The sequence below is a fragment of the Pelobates fuscus genome, chromosome 4, assembly GCF_036172605.1.
Source record: "Pelobates fuscus isolate aPelFus1 chromosome 4, aPelFus1.pri, whole genome shotgun sequence".
Lineage (NCBI taxonomy): Eukaryota > Metazoa > Chordata > Amphibia > Anura > Pelobatidae > Pelobates > Pelobates fuscus.
The window spans coordinates 91504167-91532163 of NC_086320.1; the positions used below are offsets into that span (position 1 = coordinate 91504167).

At 40.0% G+C, this 27997-nt stretch overlaps 1 protein-coding gene across 1 annotated transcript; it reads left to right on the forward strand.

The window, feature by feature from the left end:
- The first annotated feature begins 51 nt into the window (after positions 1 to 51).
- Positions 52 to 27992, forward strand: LOC134609338 (kinesin-like protein KIF20A). Its single transcript, XM_063453018.1, has 18 exons — positions 52 to 171; positions 412 to 495; positions 2838 to 2957; positions 3126 to 3264; positions 3340 to 3524; positions 8931 to 9009; positions 10070 to 10228; positions 12811 to 12922; positions 13287 to 13358; positions 13478 to 13624; positions 14841 to 15003; positions 17333 to 17491; positions 18642 to 18781; positions 19920 to 20085; positions 22876 to 22954; positions 25887 to 25948; positions 27034 to 27144; positions 27735 to 27992. Exons 1-18 carry the CDS (start codon positions 88 to 90, stop codon positions 27990 to 27992), a joined length of 2319 nt encoding a protein of 772 aa, XP_063309088.1. The 5' UTR covers positions 52 to 87.
- Positions 27993 to 27997: the final 5 nt, after the last annotated feature.

The window sequence follows — 27997 nt, forward strand, 5'->3', positions numbered from 1 at the left end:
ATTAACAGAAATAAGTCTTTAGTTTGTCTATTTTGGCTCAAAACCATACCTATAAGATATAATATATATTTTTTTTCCAGTTCTAAAATGGATTCCAAAGATGAAAGTTCTATTTACCCTGTGGAAAGCAGTTCTGTAATGGATGCTCTGGAGTCTGACTCTACAGTCCTGGTTAGTGACTTAATTTCAGGGGAGGGGTAGCCACTTGGTTAACAAAATTGTGCTCAAATCCCACTCTCCCTATGTTACACCAAAAAGTGCAGAATAGTGCTCAAAGTGTGTGTATGTTTAGTTTTTTCCCTCATTCCAGATTAAAATTAACCCATGGATTATACACACTGAAAACTATCTACATGTTGTTGTTTTTATTCTGAAGGTTTTGTTTTTGTTTCTCTCTCTTACCCCCTTCAGAATGACAAAGAATTACATCCTCTGAAAGTGTATTTAAGAGTGCGCCCCTTCTCGAAGGCAGAGCTTGCAAGCAATGAATCCCAGGTTAGTTTTGAAGAATTGCCAACTTTCTCTATATTGGAATCATTTTAACTTCTAAACTATCTTCATCCTTTTTTTTTTTTTTTTTTTTAAATTCTTTATTTTTGAGTGCATGTTTAGACAAGACAGCTTGTTCTGCCACAATAGCTTCATGAGCATAGGTATATCACTTTAAAGGTACATTTATGGCATTTGAACAGTGCACAATTTTTTATATTTGCATAAACAAAACCTAGTATACTATCAGTTACACATCACAATTAAATTTACTCGCTTAGTCTGAGTTTGAGATGAGGAATATGCATGCTAAATAAAATCAGTGCTTGTCTAATAACTGTTGAAAAACATAAAATGAGAGCACAGGTTTCAAAAGTACAAGTAATTCCACTTGGCTACTCTGGCTTCTTCATTAAAGCAAGGCATAATCAAGGTGTATACATAGTGGTTGTGTTGTAGTCTAGAATAGAACACCCCATGCTTTGCTAGTATTAAGTTTAAAAAAGTTGCTTAGTAGGCTAACCCCTAAAAACAGATAAATACAGGTGGGATACAATAGCTTGAAAATGAGTAGCTGAAAAACGCTTGAAGATGAGTAGCTTTTGACATTCTTTTTTGACATTCTTTTTACTACCCCAGGGTAACCCCCCCCCCCCCAGTTGCCAAACAGAGGCCGTGGTTTGTCGCTGTGGTATCTGCCTGTGAAGACTCATTAGTAAGGCTATGAGAGCGTCCCAAGTCCCAGTGTGTGTCTAGGCAGGTAGCTGGGCAACGGGTAGTCATAAGTCCTCACCCGATGCCGCTGGTGTGCTTCTGGGGGTAGTCTTGCATGTTGGTTTGCGGTGGGCACCGACCTTTTCGTCCCTCATCGTGCGGTCTGCGCCAGGTTGAGGTAAGGGTTGATGTCTTGCTGTTCTGGCGGTTGGTGCGGCTGCAGGCGAGGAACCGCTCTGAGCTTGCCGTTGCTTGGAGGCTGTGGTGTTCAGAGGACACTAGTGCTGCTGAGTGGTAAGCGGGTCGGGTTTGTCTGGCAGTCTCGCTCAGTTGTGTGCGAGGGTGGGTGATGGTGCTCGTGGAGTTAACCTCTCCTTCCCGCCATCCGGCTCTCCGGCACAGTCTCCGTCTGGCTGCTGCTCTGGGGGCGCGGTGCGAGTGTCTGCACAATCGGCGCCGGGTGGCAGGGCGGATCCATGCCGCCGTTTCCTTCACTGCTAGTCGGAATGACCGGCCCTTGTTATGGTATTGTGCCCATAGGTTAGTGCAGAGCCTCTGAAAGAAGTCGTGGACAAGTTCAGGTGGCTTTATGAGGGTGCTTTGCTTCGCCGGTCTCGTGCAGGCCGCCATCTTGTTTAGGCCCTTGCGGACTCGGTTGACCGCTGGTTCCGTTGCTTGGTGAAGCCAGTGGCTGGGGTAGCCGTGATACAGGCTGAGTGGAGCCGGGATAACCCCCACCGGTCCTAGGGGGGGGGGGAGGTCCGATACTTCGGGTATCGCTTGTTTTGATGGGCCGGGAGAGCGGCCGTCTCTCCCTTGCCCTGTACTGAGTAGGCCCCAAGACTCTGCTCCAAGAATTCTGCCGGCATTCAGGCTTGCGAGGTGTCCCCCGGTTCCCCAGACTCTGTAGTCCACAGTGAGGCAAGTAAGGGTTCTGGGTTGGGTGTTTTACCCCCTATTTTAGGCAAGATTCTGGATCAGGCTCAGGAGCTCACACAAAGCATGTCTGTCCAGCTTCCCGGTCAGGCTCCGCCCCCGTCTTCATCCTTTTGTTTGTGGCTGGGGAAAAATACTGTACTTCAAATATTTGGGGTGAAGGAGGCATTTTGAATTTTAGATTATTTTGACATCTAGGTAGTATACGATGGCTCTGCTGCTGCATGTGGTGTGCTGCTCTGGTCAGAAAGTGATTCAACCAATGTTTAACATTCTATAGCCATGCTTCCTTTGGTTCGTAGCAGTGACTTAGAGAAAGTGTTGTTTCTGGAATTTGTAGTACAGTTGTTGACTCTAGAAAGGTAATAAACTAAATGTTAAAAGTGTGGTGTGTTTTTTTTTTTTTTTTTTTTTTTTTTTTTTTTTTTTTTATATTATTATTTTTATTTAAATAAAAAAAAAATCATGCAGTATACATAGTCACCCTTTCCTAAACCTTGAACCGGACATGTACGTAACAAACCAAACCAGAGTTAGCCACCACAAAAACTGTCTGCGGTTTTAACAATAAATAAAAATCAATGTAAGAGCGCGCAACACACTCAGGACTGCTAGAAATGCCCTTCAGTATAAAATCCAATGTCCTAGTTTACATCCAAAGCAAGTTTTGTGAAGTTTAATATTTTATTTTGGATAAGGACTGTGTGACTTTAGAGAACACGGAAACCGTATCTCTTCAAGCTCCAAAAGACTCATCTGCCATGAGAAATTGTGAAAGAGGGATTGGACAATCTATACACAAATTTACTTTCACTCGGGTAAGTAAATTAACCAGCATGTGTGATAACTGAATTTCTAAACAATGATCATTACATTGTGGCCACCTTTTTTAAAAATCTATTTACCGTAACTTCCTAAATATATTAAAATCTCATACAAGTATACTAAAACAACATAGAAATTGTATTTTGTTTCAAATTATGTAGATTTTTGGACCGGATACAACACAGGCAGACTTTTTTGATGGCACAATGAAGGATTTGGTAAATTCCTTTATTACTGGGCAAAACGGACTTGTGTTTACATATGGTGTGACCAATGCTGGTAAAACCTTTACTGTGCAAGGTATGAATTTATTCCCTTTTTAATATTGCTGTACATTAAACACAGTTTGGTGAAAACCTCTATTCTCTCCAATAGGTAACCCAAAAGATGGTGGTATTCTTCCCCGAGCGCTGGATGTTCTATTTAGCTACGTATGTGGTAGACAGTACCCAAAGATGAATTTAAAGCCCTACCTGGGTAATGATGTCATGAAGCTGGATCCTGCTCAACTGAAACAAGAGGAGGCTATGAAAAACGCTCTCCTTTCCTCTGCAAAAGAGGTTTGTTTTAAGTCTAATGTACTAATCCAATTTTTTTGACATTTGATGGCAGTACGTATGGGGTTGTGCTTCCTAATTGGGACAAGCATCTGCAAGATAGGAATTAAGAAGTACCTCTCCTTTTACACTATAAAGGGCTTCTCCCGGCAAACCCACTTCAGTTCTTCCTTGTCCCAGCACGGGACGGATCAGGCATCTGTTGGAGGTGAGGCACACTGTTTGATGCCTGGGGGATGCGGGCCGATAGCTGTCCTGGTGGCAGGCTGAGCGGCCATGCTCCTTCCGTGGAGGTACGGAGCTTCAACACCAGGATCTTTGTATTCTGAGTAGGTACCAGCATTGGGCTGCTGGTTTTCGGAATAAGGCTTTGCTGGCAGGTGCAGCGATGCCCACAACTTATAACTTTAATTACTATTTTTAATGGAGGTTATGGAAGTCTCCAGATAGCAGCAGCTTTTAAGTTTACTGCTGTATTTGTGATTGACATGGCTGATACATTTTGAAACTGACTGACAGCCAAAAGCATTCGGTGATCTTCTGTTGCCCTTGTGTCCTTATGGCTTAGGCTTGGACTGCGGATCAGCGTCCCTTTCGGTCCTGTTTACTTTTCTGTGTTTTTACATTAGGAAAATGGGTATCTTATAACCTATGTCAAAAACGAAAAAAAGCTCTGCTTCAAGACAAATAGTTTTTACCTGTTGGTAGAACTAGGACCGACATGGGTAGGTGTTTCTGACAGCATTTTTTAATTACAGCGGCCCACTAAAAAGGGGCGGGGCCAGATAGGGTGTGTTTTGTCATCACCAATGACAAGCACGCCCCATCACAAAGTTGGTGATTCTCTTCCAGGGTAGACCATGCGCAGAGCTCTGCTGAAGAGCTCTGGCATGAGAAAAAGACCCTATATTTGTTCTGCACAGCGCAAGCAAATTCAATAACCTAAGAAAAGAAAATGTTACTTGCACTTTCTCCTTAATCCCTATGTATATTTAGACAAATGGAGGTCATTTAGTTGCTCCAATGGCCATTGGAGGGAATGCCCGCCTGCCAACGTCAAGGCAGACCCCCCTAAGCGGGTCCTAACACTGACCCTTCAGCCTGCTTCCTTGAGCTTCTGGCAAAGATATCTCTAATGAGACAGAAAGGGGTATTTTTTATATACACCCCTATACTTATTAACCCTTAATAGGGAACACATGGGATGGGCAGCAGCATTGTAACCAGGCTGTGTGATAAAGCGCAAGTAACATTTTCTTTTCTTTGGTTTTTACTATATATTGGGGCTGATGTGTATTGTAGTCCTTGCTGCTTAAGCGCAGGACTTCTCTTTTTGTATTTGTATTTACTTTGCATCACACAGCCTGGTTACAATGCTGCTACCCATCCCATGTGTTCCCTATTAAGGGTTAATAATAAGTATAGGGGTGTATATAAAAAATACCCCTTTCTGTCTCATTAGAGATATCTTTGCCAGAAGCTCAAGGAAGCAAGGTGAAGGGTCAGTGTTAGGACCCGCTTAGGGGGGTCTGCCTTGACGTTGGCAGGCGGGCATTCCCTCCAATGGCCATTGGAGCAACTAAATGACCTCCATTTGCCTAAATATACATAGGGATTAAGGAGAAAGCGCAAGTAACATTTTCTTTTCTTTGGTTTTTACTATATATTGGGGCTGATGTGTATTGTAGTAATGGGACTAAGCGCAGGACTTCTCTTTTTGTATTTAAATTCAATAACATGCTTGCACTGTTTGCTTGAAATTTGTCTCTGGTGTCTCCATAGTTGGGATACCAGGAGACAAAAATGCTAGGAAAGCATATTGTGCAGTGTGTGTGTGTGTGTGTGTGATGGGTGCAGTTTGCAGGAGGGTGCTGCGTGGGGGTGTGTGTGTGTGTGTGTGTGTGTGTGCTAGTGAGGGTGCTGTGAGTGTCAGGGGTGCAGTGTGTGCTGTGTCAGGGGTGCAGTGTGTGTGTGTGTGTGCGCTGTGAGTGTCGGGGCTGCAGCGTGAGTGCCGATGCAGATCTTGATTAATGGAGAGACTTATTAGGATGCAGTCAGACCACAAAACTGTGTCTTACGTCGACAGACAGGGTGGTGCCAGTGTCAAAGTCTTTCAACTGTGAACTGGGCTCAGGATCTCTGGGAGGTCCTCCCTCCATTCAACTTATGGGGTATCGACTATGTCATCACCTACAACGCCTGCATGAGGGAGTGGGATCAAGAGACTGTCTATAGATCCTATGATGCTCACCATTCTAAAGAGAGATTTGGAGGGCCCGGATAGACCTTATGACAAGGAGGGAGAACCTTAAGATTCCCAGGTTTACCTCCCTATACCTTTCTCCGGACTTGTGTTTCTCTCCTATAGACTGATCCCAAGACTTCTTCAAAAGCTATGAACAGGTGGAGCAGTGGTTCTGTCAATCTTTCCGAACTGCCCAAACGCTAGCTGGTTTTCGGCCTTGTTGGAGATGATTTCCAAGTTTGGGATCTCCCTATCTCAAACACTTTTAGATGGGCGGCTGGAAGTGTTTAACCCCTTAAGGACACATGACGTGTGTGACATGTCATGATTCCCTTTTATTCCAGAAGTTTGGTCCTTAAGGGGTTAATGGGTTCATATTGATGGCAGGGCAACTGCATGGTGGATCCTTAATCTTCTGAGTCTTCATAAGGAAGAATCCAATTGTTGCGTCTAATCTAATGGTCGTTCCACCTCTAACTTTTACGTAAGTTGGGTAGAGTTTCTACATTACTGTAAGGAACATCATAGCCTTCTAGTTAATTTGTCCGTTGGTTCAGATTTACACTTCATGAGATTTCCACAGGTTGGGCATTTCCACTTAAGGCCAAATTGAATTCCAGAAGTTCTTTCTGGGAAAGGATTGGTGTTTGTATATGCTAGTTGGAAGTTTGTTACGCAATAGGCTTCTTAGGTCACCCAGGAAGTTAGGTTTTCCTCTTGGGATCTTTCTTAAATCTTTCAGGTCCCCTTGGAGTTTGGAGGTGGTTCCTCTTTAAGTTTCTAAAGCTGCAACAGCATTCTTAGTGGCCATTACCTCTGCCAAGAGAGTAGGTGAGCTTCAGGGTTTTTTTTTGTTTTTTTTCTTCACTAGAATTTGGTATATTCAGTTAGAATAAAGTAGTGTTTTAATCCTAAAAAAATCTAATTCTTCTAGTTATCCTTTTTAGAGCCGTTTATCAGCTCATGTTTCTAACATCTGTCAACAATGCCACCTACCCGCTGGGACAAAGATGGCCTATACTAGAGGTTAAAAAGGGCATTACAGGTCTTGCTATCAAGATCAGCCGAATACAGTAAACCAGATCACCTGTTTGTCATCTTCTAAGAAGGTTTAATGAGAATGAAGCCTTCAGTAATTCTATTTCTCGTTGTTTGGTCTATCAATATGGCTTGCACTTCAGTAGTTTTCCTACGCCAGCTTCTCTCACAGCACATTCCACAAAGCAATGGCCACATCATGGGCAGAGAAAGCTCTTGCGTCACCCGAAGAAATCGTCAAGGCTGCTTCTTGGTAATCATTTAGCAACTTTGTCAGGCATTTCAGGCTAGAGGTACTCTCTTCCTCTAAAATTGCGTTTGGGCATAAGGCTCACCATATTGGGGATCTTGCTATATCCCAAACGTACTGCCACTATATGTCAGACATATTTTTACTCACCGTTGATTCTTTTTTTTTTTTTTTTTCTTAATATGGTGGCAATACAAATCTCCCACTGAATTACAAATTTTGCTTGCGATATAGGGCGTGGGTGTTTATTCTTGCTACAACTGAGGTGTTTGTCAGGAGAAGCCCTTTATAGGGTAAAGGGGGAGGGACTTTTCGTAATTCCTATCTTGCAGATGCTTATCCCAATTAGGAAGCACCACCCCATACGTACTGACTCCATATTAAGAAAAATATAATTTACGATGAGTGAAAGTTTTTTTTTTTCTACTTTCTAGTGTGTCCCCAGTAAAAGCAACATATATTTATTATATAGTAAAAACCAAAGAAAAGAAAAATGTACCTGCGCTCTCTCCTTAATCGCTATGTATATTTAAACAAATGGAGGTCATTTAGTTGCTCCAATGGCCATTGGAGGGAATGCCCGCCTGCCAATGTCAAGGCAGACCCCCTAAAGCGGGTCCTAACACTGACCCTTCAGCCTGCTTCCTTGAGCTTCTAGTGTGTGTCCCCAGTACAAGCAACATATTTATTATATAGCAATTACCCTGCAAACATTCAGAATCCTTAAAACTGTAATAAAAAAAATTCATGTTCTAGCCTAAAAACTTAAAAGGCCACAATTTGTATTGGCTAGTAAGGTGATCAATATTGATTGCTTTGTAACATCACCTCTAGCTAGAGTGTTTCCTGTGCTTGTAAAAGTCTTTTTTGCTATATGCCATATAAAAATATTGTTAATCTAAAATGGTTCAATACACTGACACATTAAACCAGCTGTAAAGTACCTCACTTTTTTACACCTCCCGTTCAGCTTTGAGTGCTACCCTTTTAATGTTCCTGCGACTGCTGCAAATCCCATGCTTGTAATGTGCACAGTCTTCCTAAACACTTCCTGTAAAGTGAGGTCTAACGTTTACATTTTCTTCATTGCACTCTGTTTAACTTGACATTTATCTCTTGCTCTGTTAATGGCATGCTGGAGCCTCTTATGTGTGATTAGACTTAAATACACAGAACAAGAGAAACTTCTAAAGTTGGTTAACATATGATTTAAAATGAAACCATTTTTAATGCAGGCTGTCACAGCCAGGAAGGTGTAGTTGGGGCTGCATAAATAAACAAGTGATTTAACTCCTAAATGGCAGTGAATTGAGCAGTGCGTGTTCAGAGGCATGGTCTACACACCAAAGCTGCTTCATCAAGCTATAGTTATTTTAAAAACAATATTGTCCCATTTAGACTAAAGGTCTCTATCAGAACCATAAGGGGAGGTGGATACTCAATACTTATGTGAAAATATCTGCAACCAGGGCAGGAAATGTAGGTTCCTTCTCTGACAAATGCTAGAAAATGTGTATATGCTTATTGCGGCACCTAGCTATGTGTATTGAATCTTCTAAATCTCTATCAGCATCTGTATGTAAAGCCAAAGGACACACGACCCACGTACACCCAAACCTATGCTTGGAGTGTCTATTTGTACTTATTGGCCTTCTCGAAATCTAGCAAGTCTAGACTGACTTCCATAGAATGGGTTGAATAATGGGGCCAAACAATAATAGTGTGGGGCTTTCTTCCCCTAGTTGATTTTCTTCCTCACTGATTTTATAGATATACACCAGTGTGTATCTGTAATTCTGTTTGATATGACGCTAACTTTTTTAATTGTGTGTTTTTTTTTTTTTGTTTTTTTTTTGTTTTTTTTATTCTGTTCCAGGATGGTATGAAGACTGCTATAAGCTCTAGTAACCTGAAGCAAAACGCATATTCAAGTGAAAATATCCCAGCTTGCTCGGGTAAGACCTTCTGGTGTATATATATTCTATGAGCAAACTCCCTTTTTGTTTAACGGTATACACAATTTCATTTTAAATGACGTGTCGGAAAGGTCTTGGATTCTCTAGTGTTTAGGACTCCTCCTGTGACTGATTTCTAAATCTTCTCATAAGTAAACTATGATTTTTCTAGGGCATTGCATCTTGGGAGGGGTTATTTGTTTCCCTTCTCCAACAGCTATTCCTTAATTTCACCCCCCTTTGTTAACCTGTATGTAGTGGTGTCTTACCCCTTCATGTTGCAATAATCTCTCCATGATCAATTTACAACTTTTTGAATACTTTACTTCTTGGCTCCCCAACCCATTTTTCTGGAGTTTCTAGTCTCAATATGGATTAGAAACCATGATCTCAACCTAATGCCTCCACAGTCTAACCTGTTTGTTAGCTTCCAGAACACATTGTAGAACACATTTATGAAAATGTTAGAGATGCATGCAATCACAAGCTACATTTTTGTAGATCTCTAGGAAACCGTGCGCTCTCTCTCCCTAATATGTGATGTTACGTAAATTTGACTTTAAATTATCATCTCTCCTATAGTTCTGCATAAGGGGTGGAAAATGGGGTTACAGTGAATGTTGCATTCTGAAAATGTTTCAGGGACGACGCAATCACTCGCTGCCAGGTTTCTGAATAGAATATGTTGTTCCTTTATCGAACTGACGTTAGTGTCTTCAGTTAAGCCCCTCATTGGCCCCAAATGACCGCATAGTATTAGAAGGATTAGAAGAATGACTCCAAGCCCTCTGCATTTGAAAGCCGGTACTGTAAACTATTTAGGATTTGAAAGTGCAGGGAAGAAACTAAGTAGAAACATGAATACTGTGGTGTTGACAATACAGATATGTATTTCTAATGCTGGTGTCCCATTAAATCTAAATAGCAAAATGGAGGAAAAGATGTTTGCTTCAGTTTTTCCACTTGTATTTAATTTGAATATTTAGTGAATTTCACTTGCATGGAGCCTCACTTCTGTCTCAAGTATTTCCAGATTGTAAAATGACTCCTACGTTTTTAGATGATGAACAAAACCTGTTCCAGTTCTCCACTTGGGTGTCCTTCTTTGAGATCTATAATGAATATGTTTATGACTTGCTGGATCACTTCCCATTAAAGAACCAAAAGCGGCCAGCTCTTAAAATCAGTGATGACCAGTCAGGCACTTCATATGTAAAAGGTAAGCTTGGTTTTACAGTGTGCAGTTACTCACACAAAATAGAATGCACGTCTTAACAAAAAACTGTAAGCTGTTCCTTCTTTGTGTTTACTATTAAATGTATTTTTAATTTTGGGGGGCTTATTCAGAAACTCTGACACTCTAGTCACATATCCTTCTTTAACGGAGACTCCAATTGGCTCATCTCATTGAAGAGGTTTTAGTGCCTGAAGTCCTTTTTGCTCACTGTTAAAGCGTTTAAGGTTATGTTGATGATCGGCAAGATCCCAGCAGTCATCCCCTCTGTGCAGCTTGGGCTAATGAGTGTCGGCATGTGCAGCAGTGGGTGGCTGTGATTGAGTGTAAGCTTACTGCTTTCAGGTTCACAGCTGCCAGTTGCTGGTATGAAGTGCTATGACTGTGTGTGTGTGTGTGTGTGTATACTTCCTGTTTTAGCCATACTTGCAGTGGGGTCTGGACTATGGGTCGCCAGGGATCTGAATGGACGGGACAGCACGTGAGGGCTCCAGGCACAAAAAATACAATTCAATGAGACAAAATGGTTACGGTGCCCATTTTGCCCTTTAAGTTCCTGTTGAATGGGCCTATGCCGTGCAGTTAGTGGAAACTGAACAAAAATGCTGGCCCAAATAAGCGGTCTTATCATGCGTTACCTACCGTTATCACTATACTGCATGAATAAGAGTTCAGTGCTAAGCCTCCACTTAACTGTCTGCATCCCACCTATGTTTCTAATAAATTCTTCTAGCAGAAAGACATGCCAATAATGCAGTCTGACCAAGTTTATAGACTTTTTTTTTTTTTTTTTTTTGGTTTGTATATTTGTTTAAAATTGTTTGGTAAGCGGGTGGCACTAGCACTTGACCTGAGCAGCTGCATGCATTCTGAATTGCACAAAGGGCATTATTGGCATCTTTGGAGCCCAGACGTAGTAATCTATCTACCTAAGAAACCAAAGTCAGATCGGCCCAGATTTTCCGCACATATTTGTTTTATTTTTTATTTTTTTTAACGCAGACCGCATGGTGAGTAGGCCAGACATAGCATCAGAACTCGTAGAGGACTTCTCCCTATACATAGAATGGTGGACTTGGGGTATCAGGGGTCCACTAAGACTTGTCAACAGGTTGAGGGGACCTCTAACTTGGTGACTATGGCCATCTTCACAAGCCTCCTGGCATACCTCCATCCAAAGTATTTCAGCAAAGATATCACAAGTGCTGGAGGATGTTGGTATTAACGTCAAGACTTGACACAGTGGAGCAAACCACAGGAATCTACAGAAGCAACTTGGTGACTGAACACCTGCCCAACTCCAGCTAGAACACCAATTAGTGGCTCTGGAGGATTTAAAGAAGGTGGAATCACCTGAAAAATAAGAGAATTGTCTTATATTGCTGTGGCTGAACTGCCACACTTTCTACAGAGGATATTCACTGCCTTACTACCCCTAAACAACTGAAAGGTATACAATTCAACATGTTTTGCCTAGCAGTCAATCGATTTCCTGATCAGTTTATGAAATGGGAAAGATTAAATCTGTATTATAAAATGCTATTGGAAGGAAGAGATGGTACTCTCCTTTTTCTCTCCAGTATGACCCTGCAGTTGAGAAAATCACTCCGACCCCTAACTATCCTATCTAAACACTGCCTAATGTAGTGATGGGGGTGCTTGCTGTTTGCTCAACACAATAATACTGTGCACAATGTCACTGATGCTGCAGAGATGGATGCTGTCTGATCCCTTAACCCAGGCATAGGCAACCTTTTGGCTCTGCAGATGTTTTGGACTACACCTCCCATGATGCTTTGCCAGCATTATGTGTAAGAGCATTATGGGGGATGTAGTCCACAACATCTGGAGAGCCGAAGGTTGCCTATCCCTGCCTTAACCCATCACTACGGGGAACACTGAGGTGGTTGCTACCTTATATGTAAATATTACACTCATACCGCTTCTAGTTGCAGGGGTAAATTGAATATCGGTTACCTAAATATTGTATTTTTATGTTGGGACTTGCCCTATTTTCATTGTTGCTTTACATTTTTCAAATTCGGTTTCTTTCCTTTTGAGAGAACCTACCCTTTAAACCGCTTCCACTTTTGAGCACCAAGACTGGGTATTCCCCTGCCAAGCTAGCTCCCAATTTATTACCCTTATAGCTCCAGTCTATCTAACATTTTAATCTGTCCCAGGGAGCGGCCTCTCTAACTCTCTAGGATATCTTTTTGCATATTCTTTTTCTTTCCCAACCTGTTTACCCTGTGCAATTCTCACAAATCTATTGTATTGGAAATGCATTTTTAGATGTTCTGTCATAGCCTGTTTGTTCGAATATAACAAACCCAATAGTCAGACAAGTCAACTATTTATTGCTTTTGTGCCTTACTTGTATACTTATGCACATCTTGTATGGCATTGTTATGTCTACCCTATGTCTGACTGGAATAAAAAAACAAAAGGGTTTGCTCGTTTAAGATAACTGTCAAGTATAATTTTAATTTTTTTTAAATGGTTATTTTTATAACCAATAACCTGTGTACATACTAAATACTTTTTTACATTTTATATTGGAATAGATTTGAAGTGGTTTAATATAACTAGCACGGAGGAAGCTTGCAAAATACTGCAAATTGGCAACAAAAACAGAAGTTTGGCATCTACTCGGATGAACCAGCAATCCAGTCGCAGGTATGACTCATGGATTCACATTTAAAGTGTCCATATAAATTCTTGAATACCAAATGTGCCTACAGGAATGCAGGTAGTGAGAGGAAGAGGCCATGTGGCTTCTTGTAGGTATTAACTTAGTAATCTGCTCTAGTCCTCTCTAAACTGGTGCTAGGTGCTTATTCGCTTACATTTCATTGGTTTGCAACATTTTATTGTCCAATCTATTTTGGATGCCTGGAAAATGGACTTCTTGATGTGGCTGTGCTGTCTCCTGTTCTCATTGTATTGGTAGTATCTTAGTCAGACATGTTAATCTGTATAATTGAACTTCTATAGGATTGTATTTGTGCCATGTAAAACTGATTTTTTTTTTCTTCCGCAGCCATAGTATATTCACAGTTCGACTTTTGAAACTAAGTTCTGCTGAAGACCCCATTGTTCTTGGAGTCTCAGAGTGAGTATCTTTGTACATTTCTTCATTCTTTGCGGACTTCTGTATTTGAACACTGGACTAATTCACTTTCATGATTGAAGAGCTTTCCAAAAACCTGTAACCTGTAAATATCTGTGCAGGATGTCTCTCTGCGACTTGGCTGGGTCTGAAAGGTGCAATAAAACACAGACTGTGGGAGACCGTTTGAAAGAAGCTGGTAACATAAATACATCTCTGCTCATCCTTGGCAAGTGCATTGCCGCTTTAAAACAAAGTCAGAACCCAAAGTAAGTTAAACTTAAGGTAGAAGTACATCATGGTTTTATTTGTTATCAAGACTAATCAGACACTTGCAAATCAAGTGAGAACTTGCTATTTACAGTATGTTTCGACTTTGCTTATTGTGTAAGAGTTTACTCTAATGTATCTGCTGCTACCGGGCTAGCTGTACTATCTGAGTAATAATGTCAGTGATTCGCCGAGGCTTGACTGGGGTCTCTTGACTGGAGCTTTTCCTACCAACCAGGCTGCAGCTCACCTTCCAGGCAGATATCGTCCTTTCTGCATGTTCTGTTTCAGCCCTTCTTCCAGGCAGGTATCCACCTCGGTCTGCAATGTGATTTTTATTGCCTTTACCAAGGCACTTGCGGCTTTCAGGCCTAGCTCTCTTAATTTATACCAGGGCTTAGAGGGATCGTGCAGCCAGCCAACTGGTTCGAAGACGGTTACGGAGATTAGTGACCCATTTAAATGCATAAAACCAAATCACAGGCACTTTTAACACACAGACCTATTAATAACAAAGGGTCAGGAAAGACAATAACTAACATTAAATCTTCTGTCTGCAGAAACCAAAATATGCAAATCTACCTGAATATGCAAATTACCAAGCCTTGCTTTTCAGGTAGTGCTTATTAGTGCTGCACAGGCTCCACAGCCAAATCCAGAGTTGGTAGCATGCGACAGGAGCGCGCGCACACACACACACACACACACACACACACACACACACCCCTCTCTGCACTTATAATGGGCACAGGGTGTCTTAGACATAGGAGTAGTCCAGGGTCCTACATGAAACCCCCTCTCCACCCCCCCCCCAATGTTTTTTTTTTTTTTTTCTATAATTATTCAGCAATATGATATTGAGGCCCAATATGGCAGTAACACAGGTTAAAGTACAGAAAATATTATTCTAGAGTGTTGTAAATATATACTAGGACGGGTAAATTGGAAGGAAAAGCGTTAAATGAAATGCTGGCATGTTAGGGGGTGTATTGTGGGGGCATGGGTAGGGCACAAATGTGCAGGATCACAAGCTACACAAATAAGGGCAATGCACAAACTAATACAGGAAGACTAGCACATTTTAAAAACACCTGTATGCCTTCTCTTAGGGCATCTTCCTATAATATGTGTAACCTACACCTGCTATTGTATCCGTTTTTCACCACTATTTGTATTTGTTATCCCTTTTTGTTCTTGTTTTACTTTGTCTCACAGAAAGATAAACTACGTGCCATTCAGGGAAAGTAAGCTGACTCGGCTCTTCCAGCCATTTTTTTGTGGCAAAGGCAAAGCTTGTATGATTGTCAATATTAACCAGTGTGCATCGACCTATGACGAAACTCTTCACGTTATGAAGTTTTCAGCAGTTGCTAAACAAGTGAGTGATATTTGAAAGGGAAAAAGTGTAGTTTCACAGTGCCTTATTATGATTCACCTTAATAACTTAAAGTTTTTTTTATTTTATTTTTAATCCTCATTTTGGTAGTAACATTTATTGACATTTTAAGTCTGACTTTCTCATATTGGTGGTTTATAAACTCTCTCCCTCACTTTTCTGGTGGTCGGGGAAATGATCAAACAAAACCCCATGATTAAAGAACTATTCAAGGCACCCAGACCATTTAATCTCAATGTAGTGTTCTGGGTGCACAAACCCCATTTTATTTTTTTAATCCTGCAATGTGAATGATTGCAATTTTGTACAAGCTGTAATTCTTACATTGTGTGGTTAATGCATCTCTAGAGGCAGTCTTCCCAACAGACAGTAGATGCACTTTACAGATGAGAACCTTTAAATTCAGTTATCAGTCCAGTGCTCCTAGAGTGTCAGTTCACTGTTGCAGTGCAGTGATCTGCGCATGCACAGGAGCCTCACAATGCTTCCCTGTGAGAGAGCATTGGATTGGTGGACATTATTAAAATTTATCTTCGCCAAGGAGGGAGGAAAACCTAAGACTGCAACACGCTAAGAGTAAAAGTGTACAGGGACACTAAAGCTTTGGGAATACATGTTTGTATACAGTGTTTAAGGGACACTAGATTGTGTTTGGTAAATCAAGGGGCAAAAATTACAGATTTCAATAGAAATGTTCACTTTTTTATAAATTAACCTGGTTGTGCCCCTTGGCTGTCAATCCGTCGACAAGCCCTGTTACTTCTAAGCAGTTTGAGCACAGTAGAGCGAAGCATTACAGGCAGGAAATGGAACAGAACACCTGCCTTGCAAAGACTTTTGAGCTGCTTTGGAAAGTCTGTGATTGGAGTAGGAGGGGAGACCTTTTTCATTGGGGTGTATATATACTAAATAGTGTTTTTATGTTTATTTTTTATTTTTTGTGTAGTGGTGTCCCTTTAAAGATTAGATGCCTATAAAAGATTACTATACACTGCATAACATTCACAAACTTACCAGGTTTTCATACACCGTAAAATAAACACAGGACTCTGCATGCTAGTATTCCTGTGGGATTCTTGACTTATTTTGTATTGTAAGTGTAGTGTATAGTCGTATAACTAGACACAAACTCTGTCCAGTGTTTTTTTTAGACCAGTCCTTTCCAGGTAAAACCTATACCAGAAAACTTCTATAGAAAACATTCTTTTTGCCCATGAGAATATTACATTTCTTAGAAAACATAGTCTACATCAGGCCTGTCCAACCTGCGGTCCCCCAGCTGTTGCGGAACTACAAATCCCATGATTGTTTCAATTAAACAGCCAGGGAATCATGGGAGTTTTAGTTCAGCAACATCTGGGGGGGCCGCAGGCAGGTTGGACAGCCCTGGTCTACATTGAGCAAATTTATGTAGTGGTAATAATCCGTAATGTGTCGTGGTGGTTTTTTTTTTTTTTTTTTTTTCCTCCCTTAAACCAGAATAGGCGTTTATTAAACATTCTGTTTTCTGCCAAAAACTTGAAACTCCTTTTTTTGAATTCCAAAAAAAATCACTTTAATGAATAGAATAACCCCGAAAGAAAAGTGTATTTTTCTTTATGTATAACTAAAAGGTTATTCATATTAATAAAAAAATATACTAAGTGATTTTTAAACTGTTTTTTTTTTTTTTTTTAATTTCTTTATTTGTGTTGACAGATATAGCATACACAGCACGAGAGCATTTTGTAATTTGCAGCAATTGACATGTACATTGCATATAGGGTAAATCATTTCGTCCACAACATAGCCAGTCAACCACCGTATGTCTAAGAGCCATCACCTTTTCCCCCTGCAACGTGTTATATCTACGTCTATGCTCCCTGACATGGCAAGCTACAGACTGTCAGGTTTGTCTTTGAGATATAAAAGAAAAATAAAAAGAACAACAAAGCAACAAAATTGTAGTAACCTGTGTAAAATGGTTGTGGTAAAGGTACATACACTGTGTAGGAGTGCTTAAACTATTTTTAATACCATTTTGTAGCAGGTTTTAGGTGCCTCACCACAATGCTGTCTTCAAATCTTTGTTGCAATATTTTCATGGACTTAAATTGGACCTATTTAGTATTGACTACTGGCTTGACTTGAGTTCTCTGTCCGATCTTTATATCCCAAATTATTCTATATTGCTCTTCTTGAAACCTTTTGTGCCTCCGTGTGGGGCTATAGTGAACTAATTTCCAAGTTTTTTTTTATTTTATTTATTTATTTATTTTTCTATATCCTTGACACAAAATTAAACTTATTTTCATATCTACATTTATCCAAGGTGGTTCAAACTATTCAACCCAGAAACTTTGAATTTATGAACTCAAGAGTAGTGGGGAAAGATGGCAAGGTTATCGTCGAAATTGATGCTGATGTGTCTATCGAGGATCTTCTTTCGGAGGAGGAAGAGGAAATTGATGTCAGTATCTTATGTCCAGAGGTGAGTAGTATATGTCTCTGCTGTGACACTTCTAGTAGTTTACTCTAGTAATTTGTATATTTTTTTCTTTGTACAGTTGTGTAAGAATCTGACAATTGTGGTTTATATCAAAGGAGTTTTTTTTTTTGTTTCCCCTCCCCAAGTGAAATGGTTTATCTAGGTGGTCTGTGGTTTAGTAGTTTAGTAGAACATTCGTGGGACAGTTGACCAGATGGACCATAATGTGCTTACCAATCTCCCTCTTGCTCAATTTATCCATGCTAGGCAACTGTACCATCACCTTGAAAATAGTGTTGCTTTGTCAGTTTCTCAGATGGCGTAGCCCTTCATGCTGTTTGTCTACACTCAAACTGTATATCCTAATATGTTTGGAATATCATACATTACATATACACACGTGGCAATGCAGTTATTTCCTGTGAGTAAGCTAATTACTAGGCATGGGCATTTGTTTCAAGCAAATCAATTGGCTTTAAAAAGTACAGCAAATGCACATCTAATCTCCATGCTGGATGTAAATTGTGTTAGTGTAATGGCAGAACTACTCAAAACTATTTTTTTATTTTTTTTTTTTTTTTTTTTTTTAAATGAAAGCTTTATCCTAGTTATAACCATAGACTCGAGACCCACTCAGGGTGACGTGGAATGAGTCCTAAGAGCAGACAATTGGTAACTGGAAGTGAAAATGGACTTGGAATACTCAGGGGATACATTTCATTTTCATCTGGAATACAATGACTAGTAAAAACCAAATACCTTGGGCAGCGTCACATTTCTGGACTATCATAGTCCGTGTCAATGTTTGAACTTCTAATGTGTCACAGTTGTAACCTGGGCCAACCTGTTCGACGTGAGCTGCCAGGCGGACTATGCAACATAAAGTGAGCTGGGCCCAAACCATAAATTCCACAGAGATGCCAAGACAATATAGCTCCTTGAAGAGCCACTAAAACAAACTGCTTACATCCTGGGGACACTTTGTATTATATAGCTGTATTGTGTGTAGGCTACCTGGGATGTACTCTGCCAAGAGCAATACTCTGATTTATTTTAAACACTAAATGCAACTTTCATTAGTATGCACAGAAATTCTTGTTTTTGTTTTTTTGGATCAACCTCCTTGCAGACTAATCCAAATATCCATTTTTAGGACCTTCTGAGAAAGATAGAAGAACTAAAAGAGAAGCTTTTTGCTGAACGCCAAAACAAACTGGTTCTTGAATTACAGATCCGAAAAGAAATGGGTGAAGCAATGTATAAACAGATGGTGGATCTAGATGAAGGTTATAGGTAAACGTGTTTGTGTGTTGTGGTTTTTCTCTCTAGGACAGAAACCTGAATCCTGTGTAATAAACCAACCCACAAAAGAGTGACACTTGAATAAAGGATTATAGTTGTATTCTCCAAATGTTAATTCCTTAAAATACAAATAAAAATATGTAGGGCAGTATAGTTTCACAAAGTGTATATAAATACCCTTGAAGCGTAGTTAGCTCAATCTTAAACTCTTATTATAAAATAGTCTTGGCCAAAAAAGTAATTCATCACTCAATTCGGATCCATGCTTAACTTCCCCCTGCTCTGAAGAAAGCTGGTGCCTTTTCAAATCTCCCACCCTACTAGCATTGCAGGACACTTCAACATCTAAACATGGCACAAAACTGCCACTACGTTCGTCTAGTGATCCAAACTACCTCAGGGCAATAGAATCTCCAGGAGTAAATATATTGGGTATTTAATACATAACTCTTAAAGACCTTCCAGCTATATGTTTATAATGTTGGATCAAACCTCCTACCCCAAAGGGCATATAAAACTACAATCCATGTCAAGTGTTTATATTCTAAAACATCTGAAAAATACAAATAAAAGGTTATAGAAATATATTAACGAGACATGGGAATACTTAATATTGAACATTATTTGTGTCCACACACATTTACATGTGAAGAATAAAATTATAAACCTTTATTGAGGTATTGTGTTATGCAATTGCCAATGTAAAAAATAAAATGCAGAGGAAAATGTTGCAGTATTTAATTTCGATAATAGAAGTTGCATACCAGCTAAAGACTAAATTTGCCATTGGGGGGGGGGGGGGGGGGGTTGTGCATTTTTAATTTAAAGAGAAGACCTTACCCTTGATATTTAGCAGGTGACAAGGTAAAAATCCACATGTAAATAAACTATAGACTTTTTTTTTGTTTGGATTTATGTTAGGCAGCTTTTTGCACTCCAGATGTTGTGCACTGTATCCTTTAATACTGGCAAAGCATCAGGGGATTTTTTTTTTATCTCGATCTCGGATCTCTGATCTCGTATTCGTAACCCCACACTCTCCTTCTGGGTTTTATTCTAGAATAAACGTAACGAACTGCTAACATTCTGTTTCCAAGCACTATTCTAAGATGTTTTGTATTTCTTTAAGTCGGCGCATTGAAGAACTTAGAGAAACCTATGAGGACCAAGTGGAGAGCAGGTTAGAACTGTACAAAAAGGCGATAAAAAATCATGCCTATCGGCAGGCCCTGGAAGAACTTGAAGAGAACTATGTGCCACTAGATGAATTCCAGGCTGAGCAAGAGAAAGCTGAGGTATGTGTTTAGATTTGATGTAGGCACATCTACAATTACCATTTTGATTTGTAATAGCTGCAAATATTTATAAAGTTAGATCCATGCATTAAACATGTTCATGAAAATTAAAATTACTAGAACTACTATACAGAAATCCAAATCAAAGTACACCTTGTTCTCATTAATTTAAATACTTTAAAAATGTTTTGAATGGTTACTCCAAGCACCACGAACACTGATTTGAAGTGGTCATGGTGCCTGTAATCTGTAGGTGTAGCATTGCATAGCAAAATGCTTTACATATGGCATTTAACACCAAGTGGCTAATGTGGGGGGTACGTCTAGAGTTATTGCAACCAAAACCAGCCTTTTATGACTGTTTTTTGGAGTAACACTTTCAATATAAACTTGGTGCTAGATGGTGTGTGGTCGTCTCACAACTTAAGGCATTTCTGCAGGTTGAGCAGATATACTCAAGGTCTGTTTTGTGTTTTGGTGTCTGCATCAAAGCTTTGGAGGGAATGTTGTAGCCCTGAACTGCAGCTACCTCTATAGAAAACCTGGGATGCAACACAACTGGGAATATTCAGAGATGCGTGTGCAGCCAAAGTATATAGTTCACATAGGCTGAAAAGAGACGTGTCCGTTAAGTTCAGCCTCTCACAATTTTTTATTTTTATTTTTTTGTTTTGCTGTTGATCCAAAAGAAGGCTAAGAACCCGGTCTAAATCACATCTAATTTTGCAACAAACTAGGAAAAAATCCTTCTTGACCCAAGAATGGCAGTCAGATATCTCCTTGAATCAAGAAGCAGTTACCCCACGAATTTAAAAATTATATCCCTGTATGTCTTATGTTTTTGCAGGTATTAATCTAATTGCTGTATAAACTCTGAAAAACCACCTTGTAAATAACCCTTTCATTTGCCTTAAACTAAATCTCCTTTCTTCCAGACTAAATGCGTTACCCGTGTCCTATGTATATTCCTGTTTAGATAGATTTCCAGACAATGGTTTGTATTGCCACAAATATGTGCATAATTGCATTTTATCCCCTCTGATTCGCCATTTTTCCAAACTAAAGCTTTAAATTTGTTAAAATTTCTACATAACTAAAATGCAAAATTTATATTATTAATTTTGTAGACTGCATTTTTTCTTTTCTAGTGCCATAATATCCTTCTTTAGAAGAAGGTGCCCGAAATTGCACAGCATATTCAATGGGTGGTCTTACTAGTGATTTGTAAAAAGGCAACATATTTTTATCCCAAGAATTAATGCCCCTATATAAATGATAATACATTACTGGCCTTGGCAACTGCTGATTGACATTGCACATTGTTGTCTAGTTTGTTATCCATAACCATTCCCAAATCCTTCTCGTGTGTTATCCCTTATTCACTACCATTAGGTTTTAAGTTGCTTGTGAATTGTTTACCCCGAAGTGCATAACTTTGCATTTTTCTACATTAAATGTCATCTGCCATTTGATTGCCCAGTACCCCAATCTAAATCCCTCTGCAGCAAAGCAATATCCTACTCACATTGTATTACTTTAGAGATTTGTGCCATCTGCAAACACGGAGACATGGCTTTCAATTCCTATTTCAAGATCACTTATAAATGTTAAATAAAAGCTGTCCCATGACAGAACCACGGGGGATACCACTTACCACTTTTGTCCAGCTTGAAAGTTTTTTACCATTCATGGCAAATATATGTAGTCTATAAGCCAGTGTTCTGCCCAAGAACAAGAATTTTTTTCATCTAGACCAATTTCTTTTTATTTGATCACTAACCAATTGTGATGAACTATATCAAATTCCTTGGCAAAATTCAAGTTGATCACATCAACTGCAACACCCTGCTCTATACTTCTACCTGTTTCTTTGTAGAATGCAATTAGGTTAGTTTGACATGACTTATTTTTTTTTTATAAAACCATGCTGATTATTTGGGGAGGGTGGGGGGCAGGGGGGTGAATGCTGCAAGTTAACCTTCTTTATTTGCTGCAGCACATTGTCTTGAAAGGTTTCCTACATTGAATTAACTGTGCATGCAACATTTATTTATCCATTCTGTCTAGATACAATTGCAAATTGGTTCACAGCAACTTCACGTTGACACTCCTGCTTCCCATGTAGACTTGCTAAATTTAGATTTTATTTTATTTTTTTTAAATTGAAAGTCACTGCAGTACATAAAATGTTTTGCGGGATTCCTTAAATGAGCATTCCACTGTCCAAATGCAAAACAACTCATTGTTTAGAACATATACCCCTAATGAAAATGTGTGTGAATTTAATTATGCATTTTTGTTTTCTTTCTAATGGGGGTTTATCTATCTAAAATCCCTTCCAAAAACTACAGATGTCTGGTCTAAGGCCTTTGGAAGCCCTGGACTTTCTGCGGCTGTCCAATTAAACACTTTCCAATGCAGTTCAAAGAGAAGTATTTACAAGGCAACTTGCCCCAGGACACAATTGACAATTTGAAACAAACTGAAACACTACAAACTCCTACTAGCAGGACAACTTCAATAGGCAGTGGTTATTGTGGCTGGAGTAACCCTTTAATGATTCCCTCCTTTTAGAGCTTTAATTCTACTTGCTGCAAGCATTTAAGTTTGCTGCTGCAAATGTTATATGTGCAGAAAAACAAATCTGTGTGGATCTGGTAACGGTGTCCCAAGGTGTCTACATGTGCAAAATGACATGCCTATCCAACAGGATTGATCTCCAAACCATTTCCACCTCTTGGTCTGGTCACTTTTGATACTTACAGGATTTATCCTTGATGTGTATTATAGGAGCAAGAGAATAGAGTCAAAGAGTTGGAAATTGCACTTGGTCAAAGAAAATATTCAGGAGGGGATGATGCAAGCAAAGGTATGTAGTAATGTGGGTATTTATGTCTGTATTTAGCTAGAATATTTAGTTTTGTGCATTAGCGATCGGGCCATAATATTCCTTCTATTCTATTATTATTATTATTATTATTATTATTGCCATTTATATAGCGCCAACAGATTCCGTAGCGCTTTACAATATTTTGAGAGGGGGGGGATGTAACAATAAATAAGACAATTACAAGAAAACTTACAGGAATAATAGGTTGAAGAGGACCCTGCTCAAATGAGCTTACAGTCTATAGGAGGTGGGGTATTAGAAACATTAGGATAGGAAATATCAAGTAGGAGTGAAGCAGAGCTGGAGGAGAGAGCAAAGCACTATCCCATAGGGACAGGTATGTAAGGGAGAGATTACTCTGGGAGGCCATACGCTTTCCTGAAGAGATGGGATTTAAGGCCCTTCTTAAATGATTGAAGACTAGGGGAGAGTCTGATGGCAGTAGGCAAGTTATTCCATAGGAGAGGAGCCGCCCGTGAGAAGTCCTGCAAGCGTGAGTTGGCCGTACGGGTGCGAGCAGCGGTCAGGAGGTGGTCGCGGGCAGAGCGGAGGGTACGAGGAGGGGCATATCTCTGGATCAGTGAAGAGATATAAGAGGGGCTGGAATTGTTCAGTGCTTTAAATGTATGGGTTAGCACTTTGAATTGACTCCTATAGGATACAGGGAGCCAATGTAAGGACTGGCAGAGGGGCGAGGTGTGAGAGGACCGACTGGATAGGAAAATCAGTCTAGCTGCAGCATTCATTACAGACTGTAGCGGGGCAGTACGGCTTTTGGGGAGACCAATCAGGAGAGGGTTACAGTAATCCATGCGGGAAATTACTAGAGCATGGACAAGCTCCTTGGTAGCATCTTGCGTAAGAAAGGGGCGGATGCGGGCTATGTTTTTGAGTTGGAACCTACAGGACTTGGCAACAAACTGGATGTGAGACTCAAAGGTGAGACCAGAGTCAAGTATGACGCCAAGACAGCGCGCTTGTAGGGATGGACTTATGTGGATATCACTGACTTGAAGGGAGAGTGAGAGAGGAGGATCAGTATTAGGAGGAGGAAAGACAAGGAGTTCAGTTTTAGAGAGGTTAAGTTTGAGAAAGCGTGACGACATCCAGTCAGAGATGGAAGAGAGGCAAGCAGTGACACGTTGCAGGACGGCCGGGGAGAGGTCCGGTGAGGAGAGGTATATCTGAGTGTCATCAGCGTACAGGTGGTAGTTGAATCCAAAAGAGGCAATAAGTTTTCCAAGAGAGGCAGTATAAAGAGAAAATAGAAGGGGACCAAGGACAGAGCCTTGGGGAACTCCAACCGAGACAGGGCGAGGGGAGGAGGTATCCTTGGAAAAGGAGACACTAAATGAGCGTTGGGAGAGATAGGAAGCATACAGGCAGGGCCTTAGTCATATCATTATTTTTATTTTTTTTTGTCTAACATTTGCCTAATCAGCACTTCTCTACATGATGATCATAGAATGAATTATCTAAACCTGCTTCACACTTAAACTTAACTGGCTTCTGTATAAAAAAAATTAGGATTGGCAAGGCCACAATTCTGACTTGACCACACAAAATAGAAAGATAAAAATGCTAGTTATGCATGTTCTGTCCTCATTCATGATTTTCCTCAAAGCAGCACTCTGAGCACATTCCTCAGCGCGGCCACTCTGTGAAGTACCATGAGGGTGGTGCACGTGGCCGATATCTATACATGACGAACACCTCCGCTCTTCCCTGTCAGATAGTGCTACCCGGGCGTGACTCGCAGCACAATGAGTACACCTGGTCGGATTCGGACCAGGAAGGAGAACAAGTAGTGAACTGAATAAAGCATGCTATATGCATGTGAGCAGTCTCAACCACCTGGCGCGATCTCACAGCTCGCAGACACCAAAGGCTGACCCCGTAGGTGCACCCTACCCCTTTCATTAGTACATCACTATAAAATAAAAAAATAATACTTAATGAGTGCAGTTACAAAGTCAATGGAACAAATGACATGCAAGCTTGTCAAGGAGGGCAGAGCCAGCACAAGCCAAACACAGCCCTGGCCAATCAGCATCTCCTCATAGATACATTGAATCAATGCACCTCTGAGGAAAGTTCAGTGTCTGCATGCAGATTAAACACCTCTAGTAGCCATGTGAGGAGTGGCCAGTGGAGTTCTCACTAGGCTGTAATATAAACACTGCATTTTCCCTGAAAATACTGTGTTTACTGCAAAAAGCCTGAAGGGAATGACTACTCACCAGAACAAATACAAGAAGTTAAGTAGTTTGTTCTGGGGAATATGGTGTCCCTTTAATTACTACATTCAGGCGACTTGAAGAGCTGTAATCTGATGAACCACAAAATGGAGGCTATAGTAACTAAGTTAGCAATGTGGTAACATACAAAGTGAACTAGTAAGGATATGCTATGTTACAAATGCATAGAAACAAGAGAATCACATTTCTCAGAATATAAACTGGCAGGGCAGGATAAGGAATAACTAGACAATGCTATCTAGGAGCAAATACATATGAAGACCGGTACCAGTGCACTGCTTCAGTTATAACAGAATGTGGAACAGCATGGTCTCTGCAAGGGTCAGTTGCATTTATGAAGAATAGAATCATAAGCAAATGAGTACAAACACAGTAAAGCACCACTTGGGGTTTCCATAACTGGCTTAACTGGAGCCAGAGCAATGTTTACGGAGAAAGCACATCCACTTTATTTGGTGTAATCAGACCCTTCCAATATTGATTAAAAGTGCCTAGTTGGTCTATAAAAGCATATTGCATGACAGTCTCCTGCACCAACAATACTGATTTGCTTTTATTCACTTTAAAACTTTTTTTTTTAGTAGGAAACTCCTGGTGTTCAACCACTTATGTTTTACCCTATTTATTGCTTCTCAATGTCATTTTACTTCTAGAACTCAATGTAATGTCACAGACCCTGGAAATTGTAACAAAGAGATGCCAAGAGAAAGATCAGGTAAAGAGATCATATGTGTGAAGCCAACTACTGTGTGTCATTGTATATTTATTTTTCCCTTCTGATTGAAAGACTGAGAAATAGATGTTTGATTTTGGCCATTTATTCTATGCATGCTCTATATAATATGGAATATTTTATTCATACTTTCCTTTGGGGCTCACATTAGCGGACACAGCTGCCATCTTAATTTTCAGTGGCCTCTTATCTTCTGTACTCTGGAAAGGTTGTCCTCGCTAGTGTGGCTTCCTCCATACTGTTATACAGCTGCAAGTCCCCATATACACTTAGCGGTAAATCTCCTATGCAGCACTTTCTGGTTTCAGACCAAATACAGGTATATAAAGTAAACACCTTGCATGTGTATGGAGTTGCTTAGACCAGGTGTGTAGTCAGCAAGGGGAATACAGATGAACCTGGTCACTGATTGTGGTTATCTTCTGTTGCTGATATTTGTCCCTGATCTTGCTTTAGGCCTTTGGATGTGCCAGTTATGGTTAACTGGTGGATTTAAAGTGTCCAATGTTGCTTTAAAGTTGTATTGCTTAGTGTTTCTGATGCTTCTTTTCTGCCGCATGGATCCAGCATAATTCTATGTTCATTATTGTAATTAACTGTAACTCTCCTGACCGTTGTGGTGCCAGTACTCCAATGGACAGTTTTTAAAGTGTAGAGGGGCTGACGTGCGTTTCATGTTATTCAGCTGTGATGAGTAAAGTGTACAGAATCTAAATGTTTCAGCTTGACTTGAATTCATGGTTTGTGATGCATCCTTTTAAATATGACTGTACCTTTTTATGGGATCTTTTTAACCCCTTAAGGACACGTGACATGTCATGATTCCCTTTTATTCCAGAAGTTTGGTCCTTAAGGGGTTAAAAAGGGCACTCAAGTAGACAAAGTTAATCCTGTACCGCACAGCTTATATCTGCATATGAATTCTATACCTCACTTGTGGGAGCCTGTAGTTCAGTTTGGGAATTAGTCTGGATGACTCGATAATGGCTATTGATTGTAGATTTGTACAGGAATCTGTACCGTTAAATATTCCATTTGTAATGTCTACTCACCCTTTTATGTGGCAGGTCATTTCAAACCTGCAGGCCCAGTTAGAGAATATTAAAGATGAAGCTGCCTTGAATGCCGTACGATTGAATGAAGAGAACCAAATGTTGAAACAGCAACTGAAATTTAAGGTATGAGCATATTCTATGCTCCCTGTACAAAGCACATTTCACATTCTCTCTAAACTCCTCGCATAATCATGGAGCGTACTATCCACTCTACTCTGTCACTTTTGAAAACTGTAAGATCACTTTAGTGATTTTGTAAGCACAAAAAAAAAATCTTACGGTTATACTAATAATTACTCCTGCATATTTTGGAGAGAACAATATGCTCATAATGCATGCTGATCTTCATATGTGACTATACACTATAGCCTGTAAAAGACTAGATCACTTATTATAAACTTCCACAGTTTCTACAGCATGCTTTAAACTATCCACGGAGAACCTGTGGGTTTATTCTTTAGAGGGAATTGTGTAGAATCTGTAAATGAATGGCAAGTTTTATGCCAGATCAGTTGACCTGCATACTTTAATTTACTTTTTTTTCCAGTGCCCTTGTCTTCTCTCTATTGAATAAAAATTCCATATAACCGCTGCATTTGTTCAGAGTTTGACATTGAACTGAAAACTAGCAGTCAAGTGTTTATACTATGATTTGAACACATCCTATATGTAAGGCTTGTTTAAAATGCAAGTTGTTTTTTTTTTTTTTTCAGGAGCAAGAAGTTAAAGGACTTCAGAGTCTGGCAGAACGGGCAATTCAGCTAGAGGCTTCCGTAACTGAACTACGGGCAGAGCTTGATGAATGTCGGAAAACTTTCTCCCCAATTGACCTTGCTGAACCAAAACCTAAAAAAGGCTTGTTTTCCAATCTTCGAAACACCATGTCTGGCACCCCGAAAAAGAGCAGCAAATCAGCTGATAAAGTGGACAGTGCATACATGCTCAGGAAAAAAACATTGTCTCGTAAATAAGGGAA

What these genes read in the sequence shown, in the direction of transcription:
- LOC134609338 (XM_063453018.1), top strand. Translation starts at nt 88, where the DNA reads ATGGATTCCAAAGATGAAAGTTCTATTTACCCTGTGGAAAGCAGTTCT. An exon ending in ACAAATTTACTTTCACTCGG is followed by an intron (nt 2,958 to 3,125) that starts GTAAGTAAATTA and finishes CAAATTATGTAG; the next exon opens with ATTTTTGGACCGGATACAAC. An exon ending in GATGCCAAGAGAAAGATCAG is followed by an intron (nt 25,949 to 27,033) that starts GTAAAGAGATCA and finishes TTTATGTGGCAG; the next exon opens with GTCATTTCAAACCTGCAGGC.